Raw genomic sequence first — 26,878 nt, 5'->3', positions numbered from 1 at the left:
ATACCGAAGGCTTGCAACAGGGTAAGAAAAGCTATTTCTAGATATCCTCATAACATCAGTTCTCATATGCATGTAACCTCTTATCATCTCCATTGCAGGCCATGGCTGTCAAAGACATTGCCCAGCCACTGTTCATATAGAGTTGTTTGTTCTGCTCAGGAAGATAGCACAGGGAAAATCTAGACACTTTGCCATTATAAAAGGCTGGAATAGTCAATGATTGAAATAGCTAAACGCTGTGGAAAGCATTTCAAATAAGAGATTGAAATGCTGGATAACAGAAAGCACTCTGAAGGCTGCGATGAAGTTTCATCTTTGAAGACAGCCAAAAGAAAGTAGACAAGCTTAATGGAAGAGGTTATCCAAGGTGATTTGCCATCACTGTTCCTGAATATGAAAACAGCAAGTTAGTAAGATTTTTTTTTCTCTCTCTCTCTCCCCTCCTTTCCACACAGCAACATGATCATACTGCATTTTAACTTGCCAGTGGCCATGGTGACTTCCCCTCTCACTCAGCCTCCTCAGGAGGACTTAGGAGTACGGAATTCCCAATGTGGAAAAGCTGCTTCAAAACAACCACTTGCAAGCCTTAGTACAAGAGGACCTGATTAAAGAAAAGACATTTTCTTTAAAATACACTTGCATGCACATACATACATCCCACCCACCCTTCAAGTCATCTTTTATGAATATAGTCATATTGTACCAAGAAAATACTGGTCAAAAAATACCTTGGCACACCTGTGGACAGGAAAAACTGTACAGGAAGTCTTTAACGTTGCCTACAATATACTTGTAAATGCAGAAGATTTGTTTTATCTGCATGGCTTATGCACCACGTGCTGCACATCTTCCTTTTTCATTAGGCATATTTAGGTTGTACATCTGACTCTCGGAAAGCATCAACATGTTGTTCTTTGCAAAAACAGGGATATATGATCTCAATTCCATGAAAATACAGGGGAAAAAAAGCAAGAATCTAAAGCCAAACTTGCAATAGTGTTGCCCACTTCTGTGACAGAAGTTGCAGGTAATACAGGTAAAAGGGAAAAACTGTTCTATCATAGAAAAAGGAAAGAAGACGAAATAACATCAAAAAACATTTAGTTTTATTTCTCCCATGGATATTGTACCATTTAAAAAACATTTGAAAGATTCTATCAACAATACAGCAGCAAATGCTCAAGAAGAAGCCATGTGTATAAATACAGTAGTTCATAAACAACAGCATGAATAAAAACAACTGCATTCTCTCTCCTCCTCCCTACTCATAAGCTACTTCAGTTTAAGTCTCTGAGAAGTTTTTGCCTGGGTACAGAACAAAACGTACACATTGATATTCCTGCAGTTTCTGTGGGCGCTTTATTATTTTTTTCCTCTCTCTGAGATCCCAATAACTGCGATAATTGCTTTCTGTATGAGGCAAAACATTTATGAAAATGAGACATTTGTTTATTAAAAATTAAATAAGACTTTTATAATCAGCTGCATGTGATACACGTGAATAATGACAGCTAGAACCAGCCTCTGCAGATTGCTCGTGAAGTGGGTGTGGAGTTGAAGACAGGGTAAGGAAGAAAATAAATGAACGCCATGACAGAAGAGAGTTTGCTTGAAGCTTTTACAAGGTTGTTTGGCCAAGGCCGGATAAAAGTGAATATTCCTCCAATACCCTGCAACAAGAGGAAGAGAACAGAATTCAAAATAATCTTTTACAGCAAAACAAAAATCAAAGTCACGCTGCTCCAGGATTAAGTCCGCTGGAAAATAAACTCTCCCCTTTTCTTCCGACAGGTTTAAACATTTAATTATGTAAAGCACTCATGAAAGGATTTCTATCTTCTTGTAAATTTGATTCACAAAATTCTAATTATCTGCAGACATATTAATAACTCTTTGAACAATACATTAATGTAGCAAGCTGAAATGTGCTTTCAAACCAACAGCAAAACAAAGCATGAAAAAGCAAAACCATCCACAACTCATACACTTCATATGTAAATATACCATTGATGTTGTAAATATTGCCAAAAAACAACAACACAAAGCAAACAAAGAAATCCTGGGAGCTGAAGCTCCTTCTACTGCCCCAGATTTACAAAACCTAGCAGGATTGCGTGCTGCACAAGACGGCCATTTCTTTCCCCATGGGAAGTTGTCTTTGTCTATTCACTGTCTGTCTGGTGACTTTAAGTTAATTTTTAATAACACCTTACTGCTCCTAAAAGTGAAGGGACAGTTCATGAGAGGCCAACATCATCATTTGAATCCCATCTTTAGAATACAAATCTGCTGCAAAAATATTCACTAATAACAACTACTGGAACAGAAAGCTGGGAAGAAAGAGAGGCATGAGAAATTGAGAGTATCTCAATCTGTAGGAGAAGAGCTAAAAGGAAGATTGGTTTTTAACCTTCTCCCCTCCCTCCATTTCCTCTTTATAACATTCTAGCTTTTAAAAAATGAGTTCTGTCAAAGCCATGTCCTAAGGCAATAGTAGTGCATGTCAGGACCCGGCATTTGCTTCAAAATTCCAGGAGCCACAAAGGAAAGGGCTCTGCAAAAGTTTTAAAATGAGAACTGGGAATTGGGGTAGGGAACCCATTTGAGAAAAGGACGGCAGAGCAGTGAAGCTTATGAAAAGGTCATTTGAAAACAGGAGGCTTGATTTCTGTCTCTCAGGCCTGGTGTTTGACCACCAGACCCGACTGATATGAACAGTTTCTGTTTTTTTCTCCCATGAGAAATAGGCAGACAAATGCAGCCCAGAACAGAATCGGTTTATTTCACTTACAACCACTGGAAGTTGCACAAACAAGTCCTGCACTGCCAGCTGCTTTCCTCAGCTGCCCTGTTTTTTGGCCTAAGACTGGAAAAGTGAATGCAACTGTACGGAGGTTTCAGCATCAGCATCACTACACCTGGAGCAGATGCTTCCAGCAGCATCAGCTCTTCCTCTGATAGAAGCACACACATTTTGCAGTTGTTCGTTGAGAGAACATGGTTGTAGTGATTTTACCCTTCAAAGATCCAGAAATGAACAGGGCCACTTGGCAAGGGCTGGTTTCAGAATTAGTATATATTAGTCTATGTGCACTGACACAGTTATCTCTTTCATATTACTTGAGGATAAACCCACATAACCTATCATAAGGAAATATCAAATATGAAGTTAAATTAACACCATTACTGACACCAGAAACAACTAAAATTTATTATTCTTACCTTTGGACAACACCGGTCTTTTGTCCCCAAATAGTTTGACTCCCAGATTAAAAAAAAAAAAAGGAAAAAATGACTACCTTATTACAATACAAACAGATTTACAACAACGTATTTACACAATTATTGCTATCCACTTAGGTGGATTTTGTTTCTTAATTATTTGGTGCCTTTTCTGCCTTTTCAAAGTCCACCTAAATAATTAAACCCTTCTGCTAAATTCCAGTTACAGTAATAAGTATTTCTCGCATTTGAACTGAATGTCAATAGAGGGATATATGAAAACAGATAAGTATATCCTGGTTTTGCTGAAAAGAGGCAATCCAAAAGCACAGCAAATACCTTCAGATGCCTCAATCCCTTCTTGATCTCACACAAACGGAAGGAATAAAAGGTTTCTTCCCTTCCTCCCCAGGCTCCCAACTATTCTCTTTTAAAGTGAGACATTCAAAAGGAAACAATGACTGAGCTCAAAGTCAAGCCAGGCAGAGCACATCTGCATATGCTGTTTGACTGGCTTTTCAAAGGTAAGTTATTAAAGTCAGCTACAGCATGTCAGGACCCACTCAATTTTGGTCCCTATATCAATGCTAATTTCATGATATTGATATCCTGTGGAGTGGGGTTTATTTATTTATTAAATTTTCCTTCATCATTCTGGCAGGAAAGACTAGCACTTTACTCACAATAAAAGAAAAAAAAATATCCTTTCCAATACAGATCGTACCTAGACTGATCAGGTTAAAGCTAGATTAGCAAGACATGTTCTTTGCTAAGAATAACCACAGTGGACTGCAATCAAGGGGCTTCTTATATAAATATTCCATTTACAGTGCTCCCAGTTTAAATGAAAAGGTTTTTGTTTGTGCTGTGAAAGCAGCATTTTCAGTGCAACCCCATACTTGCCAAAGCTCACTAACATAGCCATTTAAGTCTAATTATATATGGAAGACTGTGATATACACGTTGGCCTTCCCACTTCATAATTCTGAGGTATCATTTTCCTTTGTTGTACACCAGGAAAATTCACGACATGTTCTCTATCAAACCGTAAGCAAATAATATAAATCCAGTGTTGACAGACTCCAGAGGCACACTCTAATGCAGCACACTACAATAGCTAAACCACGTGCTAATCCCCTCACCGTGTTTAAAACAGTTTTATTTAGTATCCACCGAGTTGTCGATCTATATGTGGGAAGGACGAATGTGGTTTCCTGTCACTCCGCACCTGTGTGTTCAGGCCACAGGTTGTTTCCTCCTCTAAATATCTAGAATTATGCATCACCTGGAAGAGCAGAGTCAGCACGTGAAAGAGCCCTCCTCATTCTTATGCCCGACACGCTGTAGTGGAGACATTGAGCCGAGAAGGTGCAATATGTCATCTTGCCTTCTCCACTGCAGCTTGATTACAGCTCGGCGTTGCAACAAGGAAACTAGTATTTCATTAAAGAGGATTCGACACATAAATTCTAGCTATTTGCCATATGACCTTTTCTCTATTAATAGAATAAACAAAAGGGGCCTTGTCAATACTGGATTTCCATATTTATCTATATGGATATATAGATAACAAAAAACCCAAATACACACACAAATACAAATCCCCAAAACTCAGCCAAGGATTCTTCTATTAGCTTGCTATATATTTGCACTTTGCTGCAAATCCCTCAGTACTACAGTATGGGCAAATCTCACAAGGGAGCAAATATAAAAGTGCTTAACTGTTAATAAAATTGTTCTTTCATAAAAGTAGAAGTATTTTTATATTTAAACAAAACTAATAACTTGTTGCACTACAGTGAACAGAAATCATCTCAGTTATAGGCTGCACTTACGTGAGGATTAAACCCCATTGCCCCACTGGCCAAACTTCGATATCGAAATTTTTATTTATATATATATATATACACACACACACACATATATATATATTATTTAAACATAAGTGTAAACCATTTAGGAGTTTAAGACAATGGCAGCACAGGGGACATCAAAGTTTTCCATGTAGCCTATAATCAGACTCTTGTCTATCTCTAGGGTGCCGTAGCTCTGAGAGAGAAGTGGAAATTTATTAAATTGTCTTCCCATTAGAAAAAGCAAATGACAACCACCCAGAGAGCACCCTGGCATTTATAACCAAAAAATGCAGACAAGATTACTTCCATTAAGATACTTCTTGAAATAACAGCATATAAATATTCCTAATAAAACACACAATGTCTGGAAGGCAGAGCTTTTAAGACCTCATTTCCTATCAATCAGGGGACAAAATCATGGGCAGCATAACTAGTCTTCTCCTTGTTCCCCAAACCCAAACAATAAATCCACCTCCCTCCTCCAGCCACTGCTTTTCACAAAGCCTAATTATCTTTAAGGCTCATATACCCCTTCAACTCCAGCAAAGATTGGTCAGAAGGCTGAAAATCCTTACAGCGTGATGGAGAAAACTTCATTTCTTTAGGAAAGCAGACTGTAAAAAAATACAGGAGGCGTATGGATAGCACAGCACCATTTTCTACACATGTAGAGTCATTGTGATGCAAGAGTTGAACCAGAAAACAAACAAATAAAAAACAAACAGCAACAGATACTTCCTCTTCAATGCTGTTGCACAGAAGATGCAAACTCCAAACACTTGCAGGTTGTAACTTCAGGAACTCGTTTCATTCCTTTTAATCTTGGTGGATAGTCTGACCTGCTCCCATTAAACCCTCTTCAATGTTATAGATTGTGCTGCTGACTACATAACTTCTATGGCTCACCTGGAGGTCAAGTCTTCCTGTTCAAAAACACAAGGAAGAATTCGGATATACTCAAAGACACTGAGATTGCAGCCTCAAAGCTATCTTTGGCAAGAGACTTTTCTCTCTTGCTCTTGCTACAAATACTCATCTTTAACTCCTTTCAGTGGTGACATATTCTTTCATACTTCAGTCTTTTTTTGTTTTGCTTAGCCTTATTTTACATGAAAAGCAGATAAACTAGCATTATCCAACAGCAGGCAAGTTCCTTGGGAACTATTAAGTAAACACCCAGAGTGGGAAATTTATCACTACTCCTACTCAGAGGGTTTTGTTGCAATTGTATCAGTGCATTCTTACTTTATTAAAAAATGATATATTGGTTGTGTACATCATAGAGCTGTCTATTACTGAAATTGTGTCTGGGTTCAGTATATGCATTTGGTGGTACAAACAAGTGCTGTATAGAAGACAACCTATGGGATCTGACCATAGGAAAAGCTCCACTTCCACCACAGATGACAGCCAAGTTCCCAGTCATGGCAGTGGATGCATGGCAGTTTGAGATATTTGGGATCCTGCTCTCTGATAGACTTCCTTTTTGGTTTTCTCAGGAAGTGGTTTACGGATTGGGATAAAAGACATAAACGAAATATAAAGAACAATGCTGCCCTTACTGGTCTAATTACCAGTTTCCATTCAGAAGATTTTTACCTTTTGTCCCTGACTAGGCAAAAGTTGGCTCTGCCCTACCCAAGGTCTGCATTACTGCTGTCTACAGACACCTTTTCAGATCTGTCATAGATCTGCCAGAGAACACTCTTAACTCACTCCCTCACTAGCCTGGATATCACAAGCTTGACTTCCAGTAACTCCTGGACTGTCTGGCTTGCCATCGTGCAAGACTTGCTGGTAAGGGCCCTAGTGAACTAGTTCACCCAGTAACTACCACCCAACCCTATGGGTCATTAGCTGGCAGGTCAACAGAGCTTGCCTGAAGTTTGTAGTGATTAAAAGAATCTCTATCCAGAGTGCCTAGAAAACTCCAGCAATAACAAATACTTGCATTTCTGACATGCCTTTTAGGTTCAGGACTTAGTAGGAACCTGAACTGCAGTTCTCTTGTCATTCACCTGCCAAGATACAAATCCACACTCCTGTGAATGTCTACCAACACATGGATTAGACAGGGCTACTTTCACATGTAATTAAGCAGATTTATACAGGTTCAGGATGGGCCTCAAATGGCCAGAATAATTAAACTAGTCCACCTCAAAATTCATTTGGTTTCCACTACTCTACTCTGAAACATTCACTGCATTATTAGACTTGCATATCTTTGCTTTTCAGTCCTCTTAAGGCTTCCATTTCTGCACTACTGTCCTCCCAGTAATGCAGTTTCACCCTAATGGAAATTTCCACAGTGGAAATACTACAAAATGTTTTTGAATCACTGAAGAATGCAATTCCAAGTAACAACAATCACACTTACGCCTCATTAAAACAGTGGAGAAAATCTAGTATCTAGGACTGAATATTTAATAAGCTAGAGTTAAGATACCTTTTCTTCAGAGAAACCTTCTAAGTACTGTATATTTTAAATGGATTTAAATGGATGCAGTTGGATTTTCCTTGCTACAACTTTATATGGGGAAAAAAAAAATGAACAGCTGTATCTTTCATATTTTTCCTCCCATCCAATTTCAGTATCATATTAAAATGTTTATAGCATTTCCAAGCATCTCTCATTTAAAAGAAAAAGAAAAAAAGAACTCCTTAAGATTTGATGATTCTTGTTCCAAAGTTAAGAAAGGAACTTGGATACAGCATCTTGCATGGAAATCAATATGCTTCTTCTGTAAGGGAAATTCTTAATTCCTCCCCCATACAAATAGCATACATTTAAGGACAGATTTTTTTAAGAGCATAGGCAACAAGAAAGGAATGTAAGTTTAATGAACAGACTAAACAAACACATCTACAGAGCAGTATCCAGGGAAAAATGACCTTTAAAAGAAATCCTATTGCTTTCATGTTCTAGATCCATAAACTTACCCATTAGTTGTTACTGTAGTAGTTCTGACTCCTCGGATATTCAGGTTGGCAGATGCTATTAGCTTGCGTTTTGTTCTGTAGTCGGTCCAGGAAAGCATTGTTTACCCTTAAAAACAATGAAATGGTAGCTGAGGAGTTCACAAATTTGGGAGATTGAAACCTCTGTGAGTGGCTTTCCCTATTCTCAGTTAAACATACACTTCACTGCCTTTCAAGTCTGTGCTGAATAACTAAAGAACGGCATAAGACAGGGTGGATTTCATTTTCAGTTCTTGAGGTTTATTCCTACCTTGTGATCAATCTTTTATGATTAAAAAGCATCTCGTGGCTGCTGTGAGAAATGCATCTAAATCCTCAGTAGAAAGTCTACGTGCACAGCACCCACATTCACAGTGAGTTGGGCTATTTAGACAATTCACCTTAAGTAGCCTTTCAGCTTGCAGTACACAAGGACAGCTTCTAAAGTACTGATTTCCTAATGCCAATGAAAAAGCCACTTAAGTTCATTACTAATAGAGAAGTTGTGCAGTTGTCAATTTTCCCTGCCCTTCAGTTCAGAACCTCTAGCATTTTCTTGTATGGCTTTATCAATCTGGAACACATAAATACACTTTCCCCTCAGTCTGTTTTAATTATTTTCAAACTGGCTGAAGGTTGCATCTTCTTCCCTCTCATTTATACCTAGGCCTGACACATAGGTTTAGAAATGACAGTCATGTTTTACATGATTTCTCTCAAAAAGGATGCAAAATGAGAGATTGCAGGTTTCTAAACTTTATTTCTATCTAGGGAAACAGAGATGGACTTAGTCTAAAATATTTCATTAATTCTATAGCTAATTATTTCAATATATTTGCTGGAAAGAAAAATAGAAAACAGTATGAAGAGTGATTGCTCTCAAAATTACTTCTTTTCTTAAATACTTCGATGATATATAACAACCTCCCCACATCCCAGTGATGGGGCTTTTATAGTTGAGACTGAGAGGTGGTTTTTACTTGCTGAAAACCAAGCAGAGAATATAGCTGTGTTTCAAAAGAACGTAGATAGAACTATAAGATTAAAATCACAAAACAGGGTCATGGCACGCCAGCGAGACACAAAACACTGCAACTATAGAAGGCTTTGCCACAATGCAGTTTATCTCTGTATAAACTGTATAAACTCAGTGTTAGCTCTGAGTGAGTATATAAACTCAGGCTTAGCTCTGCCTGTTAGCTTCTGTGACACTGAAGAAGTTGCATGGACAAAGTAGTGCATTATAAAGTGTGTTTGAGCCCATTACAAAGTATGTTTGTATACATACATATATATATATATGTGTGTGTATATATATGTATGTATGTATTCATTCAGCTAGCTTTCAGTACTTCAGCTTAATGCTGAGGGATAAATAAAATGGCAGTCTATGTCAAATTGCATACTGTGAGTTGCAGTAATTCTGGATATTGTGACTTATATGAAGGAAAAGGTGAACTAGAGTCTAGGTCAAGAATCCTCATTGCAGCAGTTTTATAATACCTGGATGGTTGCAATTTTGAGACCCTTTCTAGGAGAGGAATTCAATTAAAGTGCATTCTCTCTCTCTCTATTTTTTTTTTTTTTTTTTTTTGCATCCTACCTCCTCTGTTCATTTTGGTGTGCTCTTGTTCGGGCTTCTTCCTCTTGCTTTTGTTTAATTTCCATTAATTCAGCCTGGGAATGATAAAAATCAGAAAATAAACCTTTTTAATTAACTTGTCTATGTTAAGAACCCAATTAATTTCACATGGTGTTAACATCAATGAGAAAAATGTGGTATTTACAAAACTTCCCTCAATAGCATTTCATTTACATGACAGCCCTTTATTAAAAATTGAGCTCAGTTTTCTGTTCACGGTTGCACTAGATAAGATATATTTGTGTCTAAAAAGTAGAAACCAAAACAACTCAAACAGCTGCATTCATACACTTAAGGCAATGCCAGTCCACATGCAAGGTTTGTCCCTCTAGCCACGTCTCTATTTTGCACGTGCTGTTCCTTCATGCCCTCAGTACCTTGAGGTAGAGTTTGCTGTGCTCTGTGACAGAGAAACATGTGAAGCCTTCAGCTTGAGACCTTCAGCTTCCTCCTGCTCCAACTCACAGGCAGGGGGGCAAAGATTACCTAAGGCCCTTCACACGAGCCAACACAGCCCAACATGACCTTGGTAGGTGCAAAGGAGATGTGTCCTTTGCCTCGTAACACTGTGAAGCATTTCAGGGTGCACCTCTACTGTGTATTTTCCTCTTTTGTCTGCTTTCCCAAATCAGTTTGACAGGAAGCCTCTTCCAAAAGCATTATTCCAGTGCGGAACCCATAACAAAATGATCACACACGCACTCCATGTTCAGTGGCCTTGCTGTACATGTGAATTTCTTTTCTCCTGTCTAGCTAAAAATGTTAGAATTGGAGACTACAAACCTTACATTATGTAATACTACAGTATATAAATAACTTCAAAGGGACTTCTCTGGAGAAGAGAGTTTGCCTCTGCATTTTCAGGCTGGACTGCTAAGGAAACACAGCTTATGACTGTGCTATGCCTGAGTACTTACTTGTTTGTCTCTTACTCCCTGAAATGCACCCAAGAATTGAAGATGCAGATTTTTCTGCAAAGAGAATTTCACTTGCAAGGGGGAGGGGAAAGAAATAAGAAAAGACCCATCCTTCACATTTTCCATAGCAACTGAGTAGTAGTAGGACTAGAAAGTAAAGTTAAATTACGCAGTCTGATAAAAGAAAGCTTCAATGACTGAATGAAACTACGAACACAAAAGAAAAAGAAAAATCAATTTATCTGGAACATTAAATAAAAACTGTGCAATAAATGTATGCAAAAAAAAATCAATAACTGCAAATGTGTTGTGTATCAATATTTGTCTAGCCTTAAAAGAAGAAACAGGATTAAGAAATAAAAAGCCAACCTTAATTTTCACTGTTTTAAATAACTATTCAACCTGAAAATTAAAATCCAGTATCTGACTTTCCAATATGCTGAGTCCTCTCCCGGAGTAATGTTCTGAAATATATTGTGTGTGTATGATGCACTGTTTAAAGCGCAATGAAAATTTTTAAATCATACTATACATACTAAAACTTAGTCTAAAAAAATTCAACTGACAATACCTATGCATTTTACAGCAACATTGTACTAGAAGGTGCACACAGGACAATTTACAGTTACTTTAATACATATTAGTTTGAAATAACCCAACATAAATCTTAGGGACAATCATTCGGCTTTTAAAGTATGTATTATTTGCAGTGGGTTTGTAAGCAGTACATTAATCTATGCAATAGGCAACTGCAAATACGGAGGGAAGGAGCACTCTAGAATGGCACACAAAGAAAGAACAGTCTTGGAATCAGTCAACACCTTCACCTTAATCTATGTTAACCAGCAAAGAGTCCCAGCTCTACCTCCTCCTAGCATGCTTGTGCTCTGTGAGGTCGGTTTAATTCACACTTGTATTTATTTTGTCTATAGCAGAACATATGCTCAATGCAGCAGTTGCAGACCCCCATGGCTAGCTCTGAAGGATTTTTCTTGTGTATTGTTCCAGGGGGTAGTTACACACCTAACAAAACAGTTAAAATTCACTCTCAGTTAAGGCTGTGTGTTCATTTATTTATTTGCTTCTTTCTTTTCTTTTTGCTTCTAGCATTCTAGTAACTAAAATACTATTTAAAGAACACAATTATTGTCAGCACTTAATGAAAAGCACCTGTGAAGGGATCAAGTCACTTCTCCAGCTCTATTAGAAATGCATTCTATGGGATTTGTTGAGTTACCAAAACATCTACTTCTGTGGAAGCAGTTTAGCATTAACTTGGATATGAACAACAGCACAGGGTTAACTAGATGCTTAGTATTTGCCAATGTTTCTTCAGAGATTTGCATTTAACGTTGTCCTTCTCATACTTGCACATTTTGAACTGCAGGTGAGAGAGTGAGTTTAGCATGCAGGTGAGAGAGTGAGTTTAGCATGAGGTTACAGCCTTGTGGAGATTCCACATGTTCATAGTACCCAAAATGATCCTAAAGAGACTGGATGGGCTAGGATGCATTTCAGACCATGTCTTGCATATGCAGAAGGTGGATTTCTCACTTGTAGTTATGGCATACCTGCTTTTAGACTACTCTGAATTCTTGGTTTATTCGGTTAATAAACCAACTAAACACTGAAGATGACAGTGAACAGTAAATCTGAGTGCTTCTGCACACTTATTTTAAAAGGCAAGGTGCACAGGCCTTGGTTGTCTAAAAATGGATAATCATGAATATCTCAGTAAGATCCTTCTGCCTGAAAGAGAGGAAATTGGTTTCCTTAGAGTCTGAAATTGTGCAATCATGATCCAGAAAACACCCTGCACAATGGCTCAAATGGGGAGACAAGTAGAAACTTGTCTTCTAGATGCAAATAACCATGAACTCAGAAGATAATTCACTGTACACCCAAATCTTATAGTGTGGCTCATCTCTCTTACAATATTTGAGAACAACAACCCAATCACTTTCCCTGAAGATAAGTTCTGTGCTTAGGCTACAATAATCAATGCATTTAATTGGTTTCACAGCATGCAAAAATGATACAATATGCAAACTGCTAACGTACAATCACCTTTCTCCGTTGCTCTTGCTTCATCTCCTCTAATCTTCTGTTTTCATCCTCTCGAAGAGCTTGCTTGTAAGTATGGCTTCTAGTCTGTTGTTCAACAGAGAATATAAAACATATTGACAGGGAGAGGAGACCTCACCAAAATCCCAAATCTCGCCCCCAAATCATTATAAGAGCAATTAACACAACAGAAATGGTTGATGGATTCTGGTCACTTAAGAAAATTCAAGTCTTCACACTAATATAAGGTGGAAGTATTTTAAAAAAATAATTTGAGCTAAATGTCCATTGGCACATTACAATAAACCACCCAGTGCACCTGCTATTGCTCGTCTTGCTCATCCAATTGACAAGTATATAAACTCCTTAAATATCCTATTGGCATATGTGATAATGAGATGGGGAGTTTTGGGAAGAAAAGGTCTGGAAATATTACCAGAATAACAAAGCAGAAAGGAAGCCTAATAAAAGGGTAATCGAGGAGTATTTCCCATGTCAGTACAGAAAAGTGGTATGTGGAAGAAGAGAGAGATCCTCCTAAGATCCTTCCTAAGTCAAGAGACCCTGCTTGTTTTTGAAGGGCAACTAAGAGAAATGAAAACGTGAAGTAAATCACAAATCTTATTTGTGTAAATCACAAATAGGATACACGACTGTGCAGCAGTTCCCTGCAATAACCAACAGTTCCCTGCAATAGCTAACCCAAGTCTCTCTGAAATTGTAGCTGCTTGCAAAGTTCTAGACTAGGATCAAGTCCTTCGGTCCTTAAATTACAAAGTCTTTGGGCAGGGACTGAGTGATAAACCACTGTTGCTTAACATGAAAAGTATGCAGGCCTAGCTGCACACAGATTGAGTTCAGCAAGGGATTTGATGCAGGTCTACACAATGTTCTTCAAACTTGATATATGTGGTTCAGAATGACACCATTAAAACGACAGGCACATAATCTGCTAAAAGGGCTGAACAGAGAAAGCCATTATTAATAGCTCAATTTTGAGCTGGGAGGAGTTGTTACATGTGTCCAGGGAGACTCATTCTGGGTCCAATATTATTCATTACTCTCAGTAATGGCTTGGAGGATTGTGTGGCGTGTATGTTAATCAAGTTGGAAGACAAAAAGACAGGATTAAAATTAATTATGAACTTGATGAAAGAAGTGGGCCAAAAAAAGTCACCAGTGACATGAAATTACTCAAAAGGAGGCTTTTTTTTTCCACATGCATTTAAGTACTTGACAGTGATATTTGAACAAGGTGCGCTAAATGAGTACCAAAATCAAAGGAACAATGGGCATGGAGAAAAAGCAAAAAAAAAAAAAACAAAAAAAAAAAAAAAAAAAAACCCAAAAACAAAAAACCCAAGCACCACAGTCAAAATGACATTGCCTCCAAGAGCTTGTTTTAGAACATTAAAAAAAGATATATATAAATTTATATGATCTGAATAAGGTATAAAACACTTGACAGGCACTTCTTGGACAAATTGATGCTGAATGTTTCAGTTACTCTAAACAAGGGGTGAGTCCAATATCATATTAAAATTAGAGTATGAGTTTCCCCACAGGTTAAGTGATTTGATATTATGCCAATTCTATCTGGGTAACAAATCACTGGAATGTGCTTCACTCAAGGGTTAGGTGCCCTTTTGTAGAGTACAGAGGCTGTGAGTATGGCAACAAATTGTGCTTCATCCAAATTGCCTGGAAAGACATTTTGCTAACTGCTTTGCTGCATTATAAGCGAGTGATAAATTGAGTCTCAAAGGTATTCAAATGCTGTCACACAACAGGCATGCAACATCAACTGATATCAATAAAGAACACTACAAAAACCTGCGTATTTTATCTGGCTGGGTATTGTTTAAGCTGAAGATGAACTTTATTAAGAAAAAAACTAAAAATGCAATGAGAAGGGTACAGTTGGAAAAGCAGGATGCCTGCTTGGCATAAAAAATAAAAAATAAAAAATAAAAATAAAAAATAAAAAATAAAAAATAAAAAATAAAAAATAAAAAATAAAAAATAAAAAATAAAAAATAAAAAATAAAAAATAAAAAATAAAAAATAAAATAAAAAATAAAAAATAAAAAATAAAAAATAAAAAATAAAATCCAGTGTTCTTGTAGGCATCCTTCTGCACAGATATGGGGCCACAGCACTAAAGTCCTGATGTGCAAGTCAGTCCTGAGGACATGCACTCACTTATCTCAACGCCCTGAGAAAGGCCAAGGAGAAGAGTCTGCCAGCAACAATGGACCAGCTCCCCATTGTTCAGGGTGCCTCACAGGGAAGCACCAGGGATTTCCAGACTTCTTTTTCCTCTCTTCTCATAGTACTGCACATGGCTGGTCTCTTCACCACTACAAAAAGACTCTTACACTTCAGTGGGCCAGTCCTGCTTTGCAGAGTTTGGTGACCTTGTACATCTGCCTACATTATCACTAGGATTTATCTTATTCAAAGCCTCAATATGACCCAAGGAAGCAAAGGGAAAAGGAATCTGCGTTCAGCATCTCCTCCTTTCAGATAGCTGAGACACAGGAAGAGATACTACAGCAAGAGAGAGCTCCATATATTGTGATACTACAGGCTGGAGAGTTGGGCAGAGAGGAACCTCATGAGGTTCAATAAGGACAAGTGTAGGGTCCTGCACCTGGGGAGGAATAACCCCAGGCATCAGTACAGATTAGGGGTGGACCTGCTGGAAAGCACCTCCACGGAGAGGGACCTGGGAGTCCTGGTTGACACTAAGTTAACCATGAGTGAGCAGTGTGCCCTCGTGGCCAAGAAGGCCAATGGCATCCTGGCCTGCATCAGGAGGAGCGTTGCCAGCAGGTCAAGGGAGGTGATTCTGCCCCTCTACTCAGCTCTGGTGAGGCCGCACCTGGAGTACTGTGTGCAGTTCTGGGCTCCCCAGTATAGGAAGGACGTGGAGCTTCTGGAGAGGGTCCAGAGAAGGGCAACCAGGATGATTAAGGGTATGGAACATCTCTCGTATGAAGAGAGGCTGAGCGAGCTGGGCCTGTTTTCTCTGGAGAAGAGACGGCTCAGAGGGGATATGATTAATATGTATAAGTTCAGGAAGGGAGAATGCAGGGCGGAAGGGGACAGGCTGTTCTCACTGGTGGCCAGCGATAGGACGAGGGGTAATGGCCACAAGCTGAARCACAAGAAGTTCCGTCKCCAGGTGAGGAGGAACTTCTTTACTGTTAGGGTGACAGAGCAGTGGAACAGGCTGCCCAGGGAGGTTGTGGAGTCTCCTTCTCTGGAGGTCTTCAAAACCCGCCTGGATGCCACCCTGTGCCACATGCTCTAGGTGTGCCTGCTTGAGCAGGAAGGTTGGACTAGATGATCTGTAGAGGTCCCTTCCAACCTGAAATATTCTGAAATATTCTGAAATAATTTCTATAGATGGGACAAAGTCTGGCACATTTCCTTGGCTCCTGAGAAAACCTTTTTCTCAGAAGAATCTTTTCTTCCCTTTCTCAACAGCTGATGTTCAAGACTCCATACAACAGAGGGCTGCTCAGGTTTCTGCTGATCAAATATTGTTGCCCAAAATAATAATTTATGTCCTCATAGCCATCCACTGCAGGTTTCCCTCCACTGAGAAGTTCCTTAAATGAGAGATTTTCTATCTGAGGGTTGATACACCTAAATTGCCTCATTGCAAGTTTCTCCATCAGGGAAAAGACTGGTTTAGACATAAAGAGACTGTCCAAATATGGAAAAAAACCTTTTTGAAACAATTAGAATAATTAGAACTTAAGCAATATTTCACATCTGCTCTAACTACATTGATTCTAGGCTCAAACAGGGACAAAGTCCCAGTGCAGTCTATGGAATCACTTTTATGACACACTGAAAAATAAGGTTCTCTGACTAGATTTCCAACACAGGCAGCATCCCCTGACATAAGCCAGCTGAGATCTCATAACCGCTTGCCACCAATTGATGGGTACAGACATGTTTAAGCTTCTGTTCTGAACCAAGAATATAAATCTGCCTCTTAGTTATGAGGGAGAGATCAGTGAGTAATAAAGACTGTGCCCTACTATGCAGGATAACCCTGCCTGTGTATTGCAGAACAACGTAAGCAACCTCATTCAGCCAGAAGGATTCCTGGTATTCACTGAATTATGTCGGGGCAATTCAGCTCGGTTAGAATACTCTAAATGTTCCACTATTGGCAGCACCTGGAAAATTGACAGAGATCATTTCACATTCCATGGTTTTACTTACCCATGCTGTAGACTCTGGGCCGCGATTCGCAATCTGACAGGAATCACTCTTTGGCAAACCCAAGTCCAGTCTGTTCAATAATTCATTGGTTTTGCTACAAAGAAATACAATCCAAATAGAATTGTTAGTGCTTTCATTAAAGAAAAAAAAAAAAAAGGCAACAAAAACAACAACAACAAAAAAAAAATCCAGCTTTTTATTCCATCCTTGGAATCTAGCCTTGGCATTTTATCACGCGACTACTGAAAAACATCACAGGTGGAACAAAAGGTTATAGAGACAGACAGAATGAAAGGGGAGAGCTGAAACAGAAGCTGTATCATGGATAAGGCATTTGTCAGGTGCATTTTCAGGTAAATAATTACTGTCATTTCCATGTTAGGGGTCTGTATTGGCTATGCTTTCTTTCCCTATTGTCAAGCTCCTAAAACAGGCTGACATACCACTGGACTTCAGTAGATGACAATTACTTCATTGATTGGTTGGATATATTTCTATTAGATTCATAAATCTCAGATAAGTAATTTTAAAGATTATTTTAAGGTATTTTCCTTCACGGTTAATATAACACATGCTTTCAATGGATTACTTGAAGTTGGAAGTGTTTCTAGCATTTAAATAATTTCTCTTGTCCTTTGTTGAAATGGACTTGCACAACATTGTCATTTCTTATTAAGGCAAAAGTAACCGTTTTTCTAATCATACCCCTTATTAATCAGATTTTCAAGGTGACATCAGTTCATTCACACTTCCAAAAATGTACAGTTAAGCAAAGTCCTAAGAGCAGCATTTAAACAAATGCAGGATGCAAGAGTTGCGGTGCTGTGATCCGAAATCTGAATTTCCTAACCTGCAGACCCAGGCATATCTATTCAACTCCTTGCTCATTCAGAGGAATCAAGTTGGAGGAAAGAGGCAATTTTATTTCTGTACACAGCTTTAGACACAGTAGTTCATTGCCATTTTAAAGAAAGCATGAAAGTGCTGAACTGAAAGCAGAAAGAGCCTTTCAAAAGGAATTCAACAACACAAAGAGATTTGCTTTGCTTACAGAGCAACCAGTGAGCTCTGTGGGGAGAAGAGGTCAATACTAAAGGCATCTTAACCTTGGAGAAAAACCTTAGGCTGCCAAACAGTGATGATGACTAACTGCTGAAACAGACTATTAAGCATGGTTTTATCTTTCACTCTACGTCCTCAAAGGACAGCAGATTCAGTTTTGGAAAATCTCCCGCTGGTCAATGGGTATATTGAAGAGAATGGGGGAGGAAGGGAGAGAATTTCATTATTATTACTATTTTTTAATCACAAGTTCTTCTGTATTACTGTACAGATTACAGAAAAAATGCTTTAAAATATAGATCACTGGTTATTCTGGGGCTGTGCAAGGTAAAGCTTGAGAGTCTTAATATTCCCAGATCATTCATCCTTTTCTTTATTGCAGGGTGAATTAATATAGATCTCAGCCACACACAATACAGAAAGAACCAAATGAAATATAAGACTCCCTGCTATACAGAGTGCCAGGTTAAATGAACTAATGGTCTCTTCTAACCCAAGCTTTAAGAATACAAAATCTCTCCATTTAAGGGAGGGGAAAAAAAAAAAAAAAAAAAGGATGAGTGATGATATTGAAGAGTAATTTTAGAAGATTTAGGTTTTACATTTTTAGTTATGCCAAAAAGAACAATTTATTTTTGTATCAGAAAGACTAAATACTTCTGCAGAGAGCTTGGAATAAATTTGAGTAGTCGCTTTTTCTATGAAGAAATATTTTACACCCTCAGCAAGTTCTCAGATACAGAACTGGAAGGTTGCAAAGAGAAATATGAAGTTCTGTACTTAAAGATGACCAACCTTATGCAGAAAAGGGTGTGCTGGAGAACAGCTTTGCAGAGAAGGTCTGCGGCTCCCAACAGGTAAGCTGACCATGAGCAGTGTGGCAAGGAAGGCCAAGGGCATCCTGGGCTGCACTGGGAAGAGCCTGGCCAGGAGAACCTTCCCCTCTGCTCAGGGCTCGTGAGGACAAACCTGGAGTGCTGGGTCCAGTGCTGGGCTCCCCAGTGTGAGAAATATGCATTTATTGAAGCAAGTCCAACACAAGGCCCCAAAGATGATTAAGGGACTGGAGCATCTCTTACATGAGGAGAAGCTAAGGGAGCTGCAACTGGTTAGACTGGAGAAAGGAAGGCTCTGGGGGGGATCCTATCAACATTTACTGATACCTAATGGGAGGGTATAAAGAGAAGGGTCCAGATAATTCTTAGTGGTGCCCAGGTCAGGATGCAGGGCAATGGGCAAAAGGCAAGAAATTCTACCTGAACATAAAAAAAAACCCCACACCTTTTCTGTGAGGGTGAGATTGAATACAGAAACAGATTGCCACAAGAGACTATGGAGAGCATCCTTGGAGATGGTCAAAACTTGACTGGATATGATCCTGAACAACTTATTCTAGCTTACCCTCCTTCAGTAGGTGTACCAGGGCAATATAGAGAGGGCAGAGGGGCAAGAGGGCAGAGGGGCAAGACAAATGATCCCCAGAAGTCCCTTTAATTATTACGCAATTTTGCCATTTGGCAATTGGGGTACAGCTGGATTTCCTAATACCTTATGGAGCATGGCATGGAAAATGTGGACATTTTCCATATCTTACAGGCATAAGAATGGCATGGAGGGTTAAGACATTGTCTTTCCCAGATCAACTCCCTGATCTGTGAAAAGATAACTCAGCTTTCAGTACTAGAAACTATAATTACAAGGGTGGAAACAAATCAAGTTTCTCAGCAAGACTTTTAAAGACATTCAGACATCATACTACACTGCACCAAGCAATAAATTTATAGAGTTCCTTTTGCAAGAAAGGGGTTCAGAGTTCTGAAAATGACTGAAGAAGGACACTGTCAAGTCAGTCATACATTTTAATACGCTGTGCCTCACCTCTGTGGAAACCTAGCAATACATCTTCAGTTGCCAGACTATCAAAGTGTTGTCTGTGTGGTGTTTTTCGTAATATTTATCCTAAAATCTTAATGCAAGGCATAACATAAGTTATGTTGCTTGGGAAGAGAGAGGCAGAGGAACGACAGTTCAATTAATGTCCCAGAGAGGCAAACATCATCTCTAGGAAGAAATAAGCATATCTAAGCATTTCATAGGTGTTCCACATGCAGACAGTTGGTGCAACATCTCCCTTGTACAAAATTTCAAGCGCTAATCAGAGATGCCAGAAATGCGTTCCCCTAGAAGGACTGCAGAAAGAAGAGCAAGAGCCCAAAAAACACAATTAATTTGCACGTATCAGTAACCTGCTGTCCCTCACAACCAGGAGATGCAAAATCTAAACAACTCAAGAGGCTGGCACCCTCCTCTTGATGAGTAAGGTGCTAACCTGAGCTCTTGCCAGCATGGGGAAGCCTCAGGCTCTCCCCTGCCCTGGAAGCACCAGGCTGAAGTAGCACAAGCAACGTTCTCATGCTGGTATTTTGTGTTTCTCTAACCTTGCTTCCCATTACGCAGTGGGGAATAGTGTCTTTTTGCTTTCCTAACAACAGCTCCTGGTGTGCTTAATAGTGCTAGGCAATACTCTTAAAACAGCAACTCCGCCATCTATCTATATTGTCAGAACAGTTGCTGGCATTGTTTTGACCTGTTCCAAAGAGCACTTTAATATATGTACAAATAACTCTTGGATGCTTTCCAGAAATTAATATTAGCCACGAATAACTGCCATTTTGGGTACACCTGCCTCATTTTAGGAAGTAAAAACTTTGCAAGCAATGGAGGCAGGCAGTAAAGTAACCTAGTCCCTAACACCATTTAATTTATGAGTATAGATGGAGCAACTGTAAACCAAAAAGTGAATTTGGACGCTAAAGTTTTTAAGAGCTTTAATGGGAAAAAATACTGATTCTGTTTCCAAGCTAATAGCATAACAAAAGCGGGGACATTTCCCAACAGGAGAAATCAGCCCACTTTGCAGATTCTACAGAAGCCTCTCTGTATTTCCTAGATACATGGCTCCTAGTTTTGCACGTTATCTAAACAGAGTACTTGCATTTCATAAAAACTTTTACTTAAAAACATATATACGTTAAGTCCTTGGTGTCTGCATAAAAAAACAGAAATATTCATGTTATGTGTTGCACTGAGAATAATGCAACTTCACAATTTACAGCTGACACTCCCAAGCTACCTCTAGAGTAGGGAACCTACAAACATTTCAAATCTGAGGGGACAAAATGCATATGCTGTGACAAATGAGGTTTTTTTTATGGCCTAGATAGGGTCTAATAGTGTCCTTTAACAGGGTCTAATAGGATACCCAGCCTTGAAAACTGAGAAGCAAAAAGTGCCACTGACTGTGGGCATCGACTCCAGCAGGAAATTACTGAAGATCCACAATGACCTTAACTGTAGACTTAAGGTCTAAATCCTACACAGAAAAAAAGCATGGACTTCTTGTATCACATGGGTCTTAACACTCATCTAATTTGCCATCAGAAAGTAGAGGTCTGCAAGGTAAAGGGAAGATCCAGTTCTGAAAAAGATTCAGCCCTAAGGACATGAATACAGGATGTGCACCCAGTTCCCAGAATCTTCCTCCTTCCAAGATTAGTTCTAGGAAGCTTTTTGTGGCTAGGTTTTTATTTCACTGAGTCCTTGCATTTCCACGGATATGAAGATGTAAAGAAAAGATGTTTTTTCCCCTGCATACAAATAAAGTTATAAAGTTCTTTTTTTTTTTTTTTTAAACTGTTTTTGCAGGGTAACATTAAAAATGCATATATTAGAAAAGGCTGTTTGTAATCTTCATTACTGGTTCCCAATGAAACTAGTGCAGTTCATTCTTTTGCTTTAATTGATGGATATTGAAATGCCAGGGCACAGCAGAACATACTGGCTTTAATGCCAGTACTTTAAAAAAGCATATTACTTTTGAATATATCATAAATATATTTTATATATATATAAATCTATTTGTCCTGGCAACTTTTAAATGATAATGGTCACTGTTATTACTACCGAAAACAAGACAGCTTCTAAACTGTTTTCCCAAGCTACAGAATCTCCAGTATTAGAATATTACTCTAACAAAGTGTCCACAAGGAAACCAAGAGCCATCCAAACAAAGCAATAAAAAAAATAAACAAGTCCAGCCTAGGTGAATCATTACAGCCATTTCAGACAGAGAAAACATGTGACTAAGCAGACATTGACTAAAGAGACAAAAGGAGCATCCAGTAACGAATGACAGAGAACACATCAGCTTCCAAATTCAGAGCCAGTGAGCTACACTAACATGAAAATCCACCATTTTCTCCAAGTTCACCTAAGCAGCAAAATTCATGCATGCCCAGTGTTAGCCTCGTAGTTCTGCACAAGTCTCATGATGGCTTTAAAAAACTAACAGGGCCTTCTCAAAAAGGAGAAACGTGAATTCTATATCAGACATCTTTTCACAGCAGTAACAATAATTTGCACACTTCTCCCCACCTCAACACACTCAACTGGCCAAGCATAACACCTACTTTTGCAGAGAGTGAGACACATTAACACCACCACAGGCTCCCAGCAAGAAAAGCTGCCTTTGTTTTCTAAGAACAGCCCCAGGAATCAGTAGATGCAGATGTGAACCTTTCAGGTTGTTCCTTGTTCTTGCTCTGTCCTCATCCAGGGCTTTACCTCGTGCACTGCCACATGCAATCTGGGCAGTCTATTGCTATGACTGACAAGCCAAGTTGACTGGTGCTAAGGCACTTCATTTTCTTATTATGTAACTTAACACAAGGCATTCAAATCAAATGTTAAAATTGAATTTCAGAAATCTACGCACTGGTAGGATGGGATGAGTACTGAGTTATGCAAATTTTATGCAGATTCTATGTTGAGAGATGGAGAAAGACTCCAGATGGAGCTGTACTTGGGATTTTCACGTGTGAAAAATCATTTGCGTAAGTGAGAATGAAACTGGAGGTCAATATTAAGGCTTATCAAAACTAAAAACAATAATCCAAAGGCACTTATGTTCAAACTAACTCATTAAGAAAGTAGAAAGCAGTGTCAGTGGAAATTAAACAGCTTTTTGCCTGTGTACAGTCCATACATACCTCCTCCCACATCTACTCCTTTGTCACTGTGATAAACCTCTGTAAAAGTGGTTTAAAAAGTTACAGGGAACCATCATGTTTCCCATGGCTGGGCCACAACAAGGGGCAAAGCAGTAAAACCACTTGCCATCTCTGGGCAACAGGTAGCCCTCTCATCCTACACAGAGGCCGACTTTTTTCCTGTACTTCACATCTAACAGATGCCTGTAGGAGAGGTTTACTTTTTGTTAAAAAGAAAAGCTGAGTGAGCCACATGAAAAGTTATTAACAAGAATTAGTGCAAATTTTTTTTCCCCATGAGCCGATAGATCTTTTCCTAATAGCTTTTCCTGGAAACTATTAGGTGAAAGGGTCTAATACTTAGCCCAGGGGATTCCTGCATGATTTGATAACTCCCTCCCAACAGGATTTACTAGGAAGAAAGGCCCTGCTTCCACTATTGGATTTACTCACCTTCTAACTCAATTCCTTTTGGTAGCTATGTTCTGATCTCACACACACAGTACTCACAGACTTCACTGGGATCCATGTGCAGGCATACAACAGGAGCCTGGGACAAATCTAACTTTAATGATCAAAACATCCTATCCATGGCTGGCAGCACATTCCTGTCTGCAAGTCCTCAAGCGAGGGTTCTTATTTTTTTTCTGGACGGGAACAAAATACGCACTTTTTAGGTGCAAGGCTTGTAGAAAGTATAAAAATAGGTTAAAAGAACACAGCCATTTTCTCAACAGACTTATTTCCTTCACTTCCCACCCACATCTAGAACTAATTTTTCCTATCAACCCACTTTTTTTTTTTTTTTTTTTTKTTTTKTTTTCCCAACTGGATKAAATAATACTGCTAGACTATTCTTTCCTCCCACCAACTCCTCCAATATTCTACAAAGTTATTTTAGACATCAAGTTTCATTTATTATCCGAAGTAATAAACATAAATCCAGTTTTAAGGAAAATGCAGTTTTGTATAAGTCTATTGCATAGATCTTCCATTCTGTGTGCTCCATCTGCATGTGCAATCTGCTTCTATATTTTCAGCCAGCTTGCATGTGCAGATTAATGTGTACAATTAGAAAGCAACCTCACAGGCGTTCAATAAACTGCCTTCATTACTACACTCAAGAGAGTCCCTTTGGATGTCTATAAAAGCCTAGTTTTCTGCCTGTTAGCTAAATAATTGACAACGCTTAAAATAATCAGGAGCAAATGAACAAAATGAAGAACATTGTGGTGAAAGGAAGCAAACAAAAGATTCTCAAGGCTGTAAACCTTTGTGTGGTTCCTGCAAGTCCTCTTTCACTCCCTTTGGCAGCCTACATTGAAAGTCAAGTCAGGTTTACATTTGCACTTCTGTGGGGAAAATTTGCTACCAGCCTGCTGTTTGAACCACACATCATAGAGGACTGAAAACTGGCAAGGACACTAGAATTTATCCTGTAAAAATAGATAAATAAGAGTTCTGTTTTGATTCAGGTTTTATTTTCTTGCATTTTATGACTTCTGAAGAGACTGCTTTGGCAGGCAAGCATACATCAGCTTGGCTGGGTGAAAACTCCTGCACTGTATTTGCAATATTCACTTAGTGACTCTCCAGCAAGTTCTGTGTTTCAAGCTCCAAATTCACAGCAGAATACACTGAATGCACACATGGACCTTGGTGCAACAGTGCCAGAAATTTTTACAAAAGTGCAACCTTCACAAAAACAAAGACATGAATAGGCATGAAAGGGAGGAATTAAGTGATAAGACAATTATGCAATACCTCCTCCCTCACCATAAGCTCCAACCCTATGTGCTAGGCTACTCCCATTATACAAATGTAGGTAGACGGCTGTTAGAAACCAGGTGAACTACACCTAACACAGCAGCCCCCAGAAAGTCAAATCCAAATGAAATAAAAGCACCTTATAAGAGAGCTTGCTAAAACCTTGCAACGAGATATCTGACAGTTCAGGCACAGATTCATGCAGCCTGTTCAGCAAGTCACAGCAAGGCAATTTATCAGGTGGCCATCTCTCATTATAGTTTCAATGATCATTTCTGTGTCTGAAAGAAAGGGGGAGGTCTTGGCCAAGTCACTTAATCTCTTCTTCATTCCTGCTAAGAAAGATGGATGCTCAGTCTTTTCCCCCGAAGAATTAGCTTTTGTGGTCCTAAACTTTCAATTGCATTCATTTTAACCCAGACTGACAAAAATAGTCTTTAGTGCAGGGTATTAAGAAACATAAATTGCATCCAAGACACCATTACTCACAGAAAGAAAAAAACAAACAAATAAAAAAAAAAAATTTCACCTACAAGCAATTTCATCTAGACAAGTGTGCATCTTCCTCATCTGATATCTGTACAGTCAGGACCACAGAAATGCTGCCACCAACAAAACTCTCAAGCACTTCTCCTCTGTTAGAACAAGCTATAGGGGGACAACTCCTCTAGCCCAAAGCCTACTTCTGCAGGTTGGTCAAGCTTTTTATACCTTAACACCTACCTTGTGGATTTTGCCTATCTTAACCACTTAAATCCACCTAAGCTCAAGTTCACCTAAGCCAGCAGAGCTGCTGATCCTGGTACTTCTACATGCGAGTCAAGACCTCATTTCCAGAGGTTATCAAGAGTTCAAGCAACTGTCACAATAGATATAGTCCAATTTTAGAGATATTTGGGCATAAAGAAGCTAAAAAGCTTTCAAGAGTTAGGAAATAACTGTATTTGCCAGACAGCAGTCAAGATTGCAGTAATTTTTTCCTCCTGTCATTTGATCACACCTTCAAAAAGAGATTTCTATGAGAAGTTCCTGTTTTTTTTGACAGCAACAGGATTTTAGTCAGAACCAAGGAACTTCTGTGTATTGCTGTGCTCTATTAGTACAGCATATTAATGACCCAAGACTCTTGGATGCTTCTTCCATATCAAATACAAGATGAACTTCATACAAGGGAAGATTCTGGCTGGGCTCTATCCTGTGCAGGAAGATACACCTGAAGGAGGCGAGCAATTTAAAAAGCTTTCTCAGCTAATAGGCACTGATTTCTTTAAAGAAGATAATGACGTTGCAGCTAAGAATACTTAGAAAGGCCTAACAAGGCAGCTTATTTTTGAAATAGTCCTACAGGCCACAATTTCTTAGAGGTTGTTGCTCTGTATGCAGCTCATGACCTTCCCTTACCCCACTGCCAGCAAGCAGGAAACAAGAGCAAAATACCCGAGCCGAGATGGACATTATGGGGGCACAACCTCATATTTACTCTTTTTGCCTCTAGACATGGTCTCCACAATGATGGAAGTAACAAGTCACTCATTTTTACACAGCATGCATTCAGGACTGTGTTAAATACCAAGTGCTTGGCATTATAGGGCTCTAATGACAACTAGCACACTGTCAAGAGTTACTTTACAAGAGCTGAGCCGTGACAGCAGCTTTCTAGTACTGCTGGACACCGTGTTCCATCTCAACAACATCCAAAGTTCAATTCATTGCTGACCAAGAATCCTCTACTCAGTCCACTGAAAAATTTCTTCAGAGGAGAAGGCAGTAGTGTTATACCATACAGTAGGAGAGATGTGGAGCTGACATGGAGTTGACTCCACATGAGTGGAGATGCAGAGATTGGCATTCACTATACATAAGTTTTCAACTCACTTTCTCCAGGTATAATATTCACCAGACCCTTACGGTCTGTTTAGTACACAAAGTCTTTGCACAGTTATATGTAACCTTCATGGTAACAGAGCTTGAGACTCCAAAGCTTCATCTTAAATAAATCCACACAGAGTGGCACCAAGGGCAGAATACTAATACCCATGAGGAAGACTTTGCAATGCGTTTAAGGAAAGACCTAAGGCCTAATAGGAAAGGCAAAAA

The 26,878-nt window shown here is 39.0% G+C and overlaps 1 protein-coding gene across 3 annotated transcripts in view; it reads right to left on the bottom strand.

Annotated features, from left to right (window-relative positions):
- Window positions 1-1,240: 1,240 nt before the first annotated feature.
- Window positions 1,241-26,878, bottom strand: part of EPSTI1 (epithelial stromal interaction 1) — a 48,736-nt gene continuing 23,098 nt past the window's right edge. The window contains exons 7-12 of one of the 3 annotated variants that reach the window (XM_026034509.1): window positions 16,905-16,998; window positions 12,666-12,749; window positions 9,643-9,716; window positions 8,022-8,127; window positions 5,988-6,004; window positions 1,241-1,673 (exon numbers count right to left, since the gene is read on the bottom strand). In XM_026034509.1, coding sequence (XP_025890294.1) covers window positions 8,025-8,127; window positions 9,643-9,716; window positions 12,666-12,749; window positions 16,905-16,998 — 355 coding nt within the window. In that variant the 3' untranslated portion in view covers window positions 1,241-1,673; window positions 5,988-6,004; window positions 8,022-8,024. Of the gene's footprint in view, window positions 1,674-3,250; window positions 3,265-5,987; window positions 6,005-8,021; window positions 8,128-9,642; window positions 9,717-12,665; window positions 12,750-16,904; window positions 16,999-26,878 lie in introns of those variants that run through there. The other 2 variants (XM_026034510.1, XM_026034507.1) reach the window with 2 other exon arrangements.

Source organism: Nothoprocta perdicaria, unplaced genomic scaffold (assembly GCF_003342845.1).
Source record: "Nothoprocta perdicaria isolate Ctin4 unplaced genomic scaffold, notPer1 scaffold_145, whole genome shotgun sequence".
NCBI lineage: Eukaryota > Metazoa > Chordata > Aves > Tinamiformes > Tinamidae > Nothoprocta > Nothoprocta perdicaria.
The sequence above is the reverse complement of the archived record's forward strand: the minus strand, read 5'-3'. Positions and strand labels throughout refer to the sequence as shown.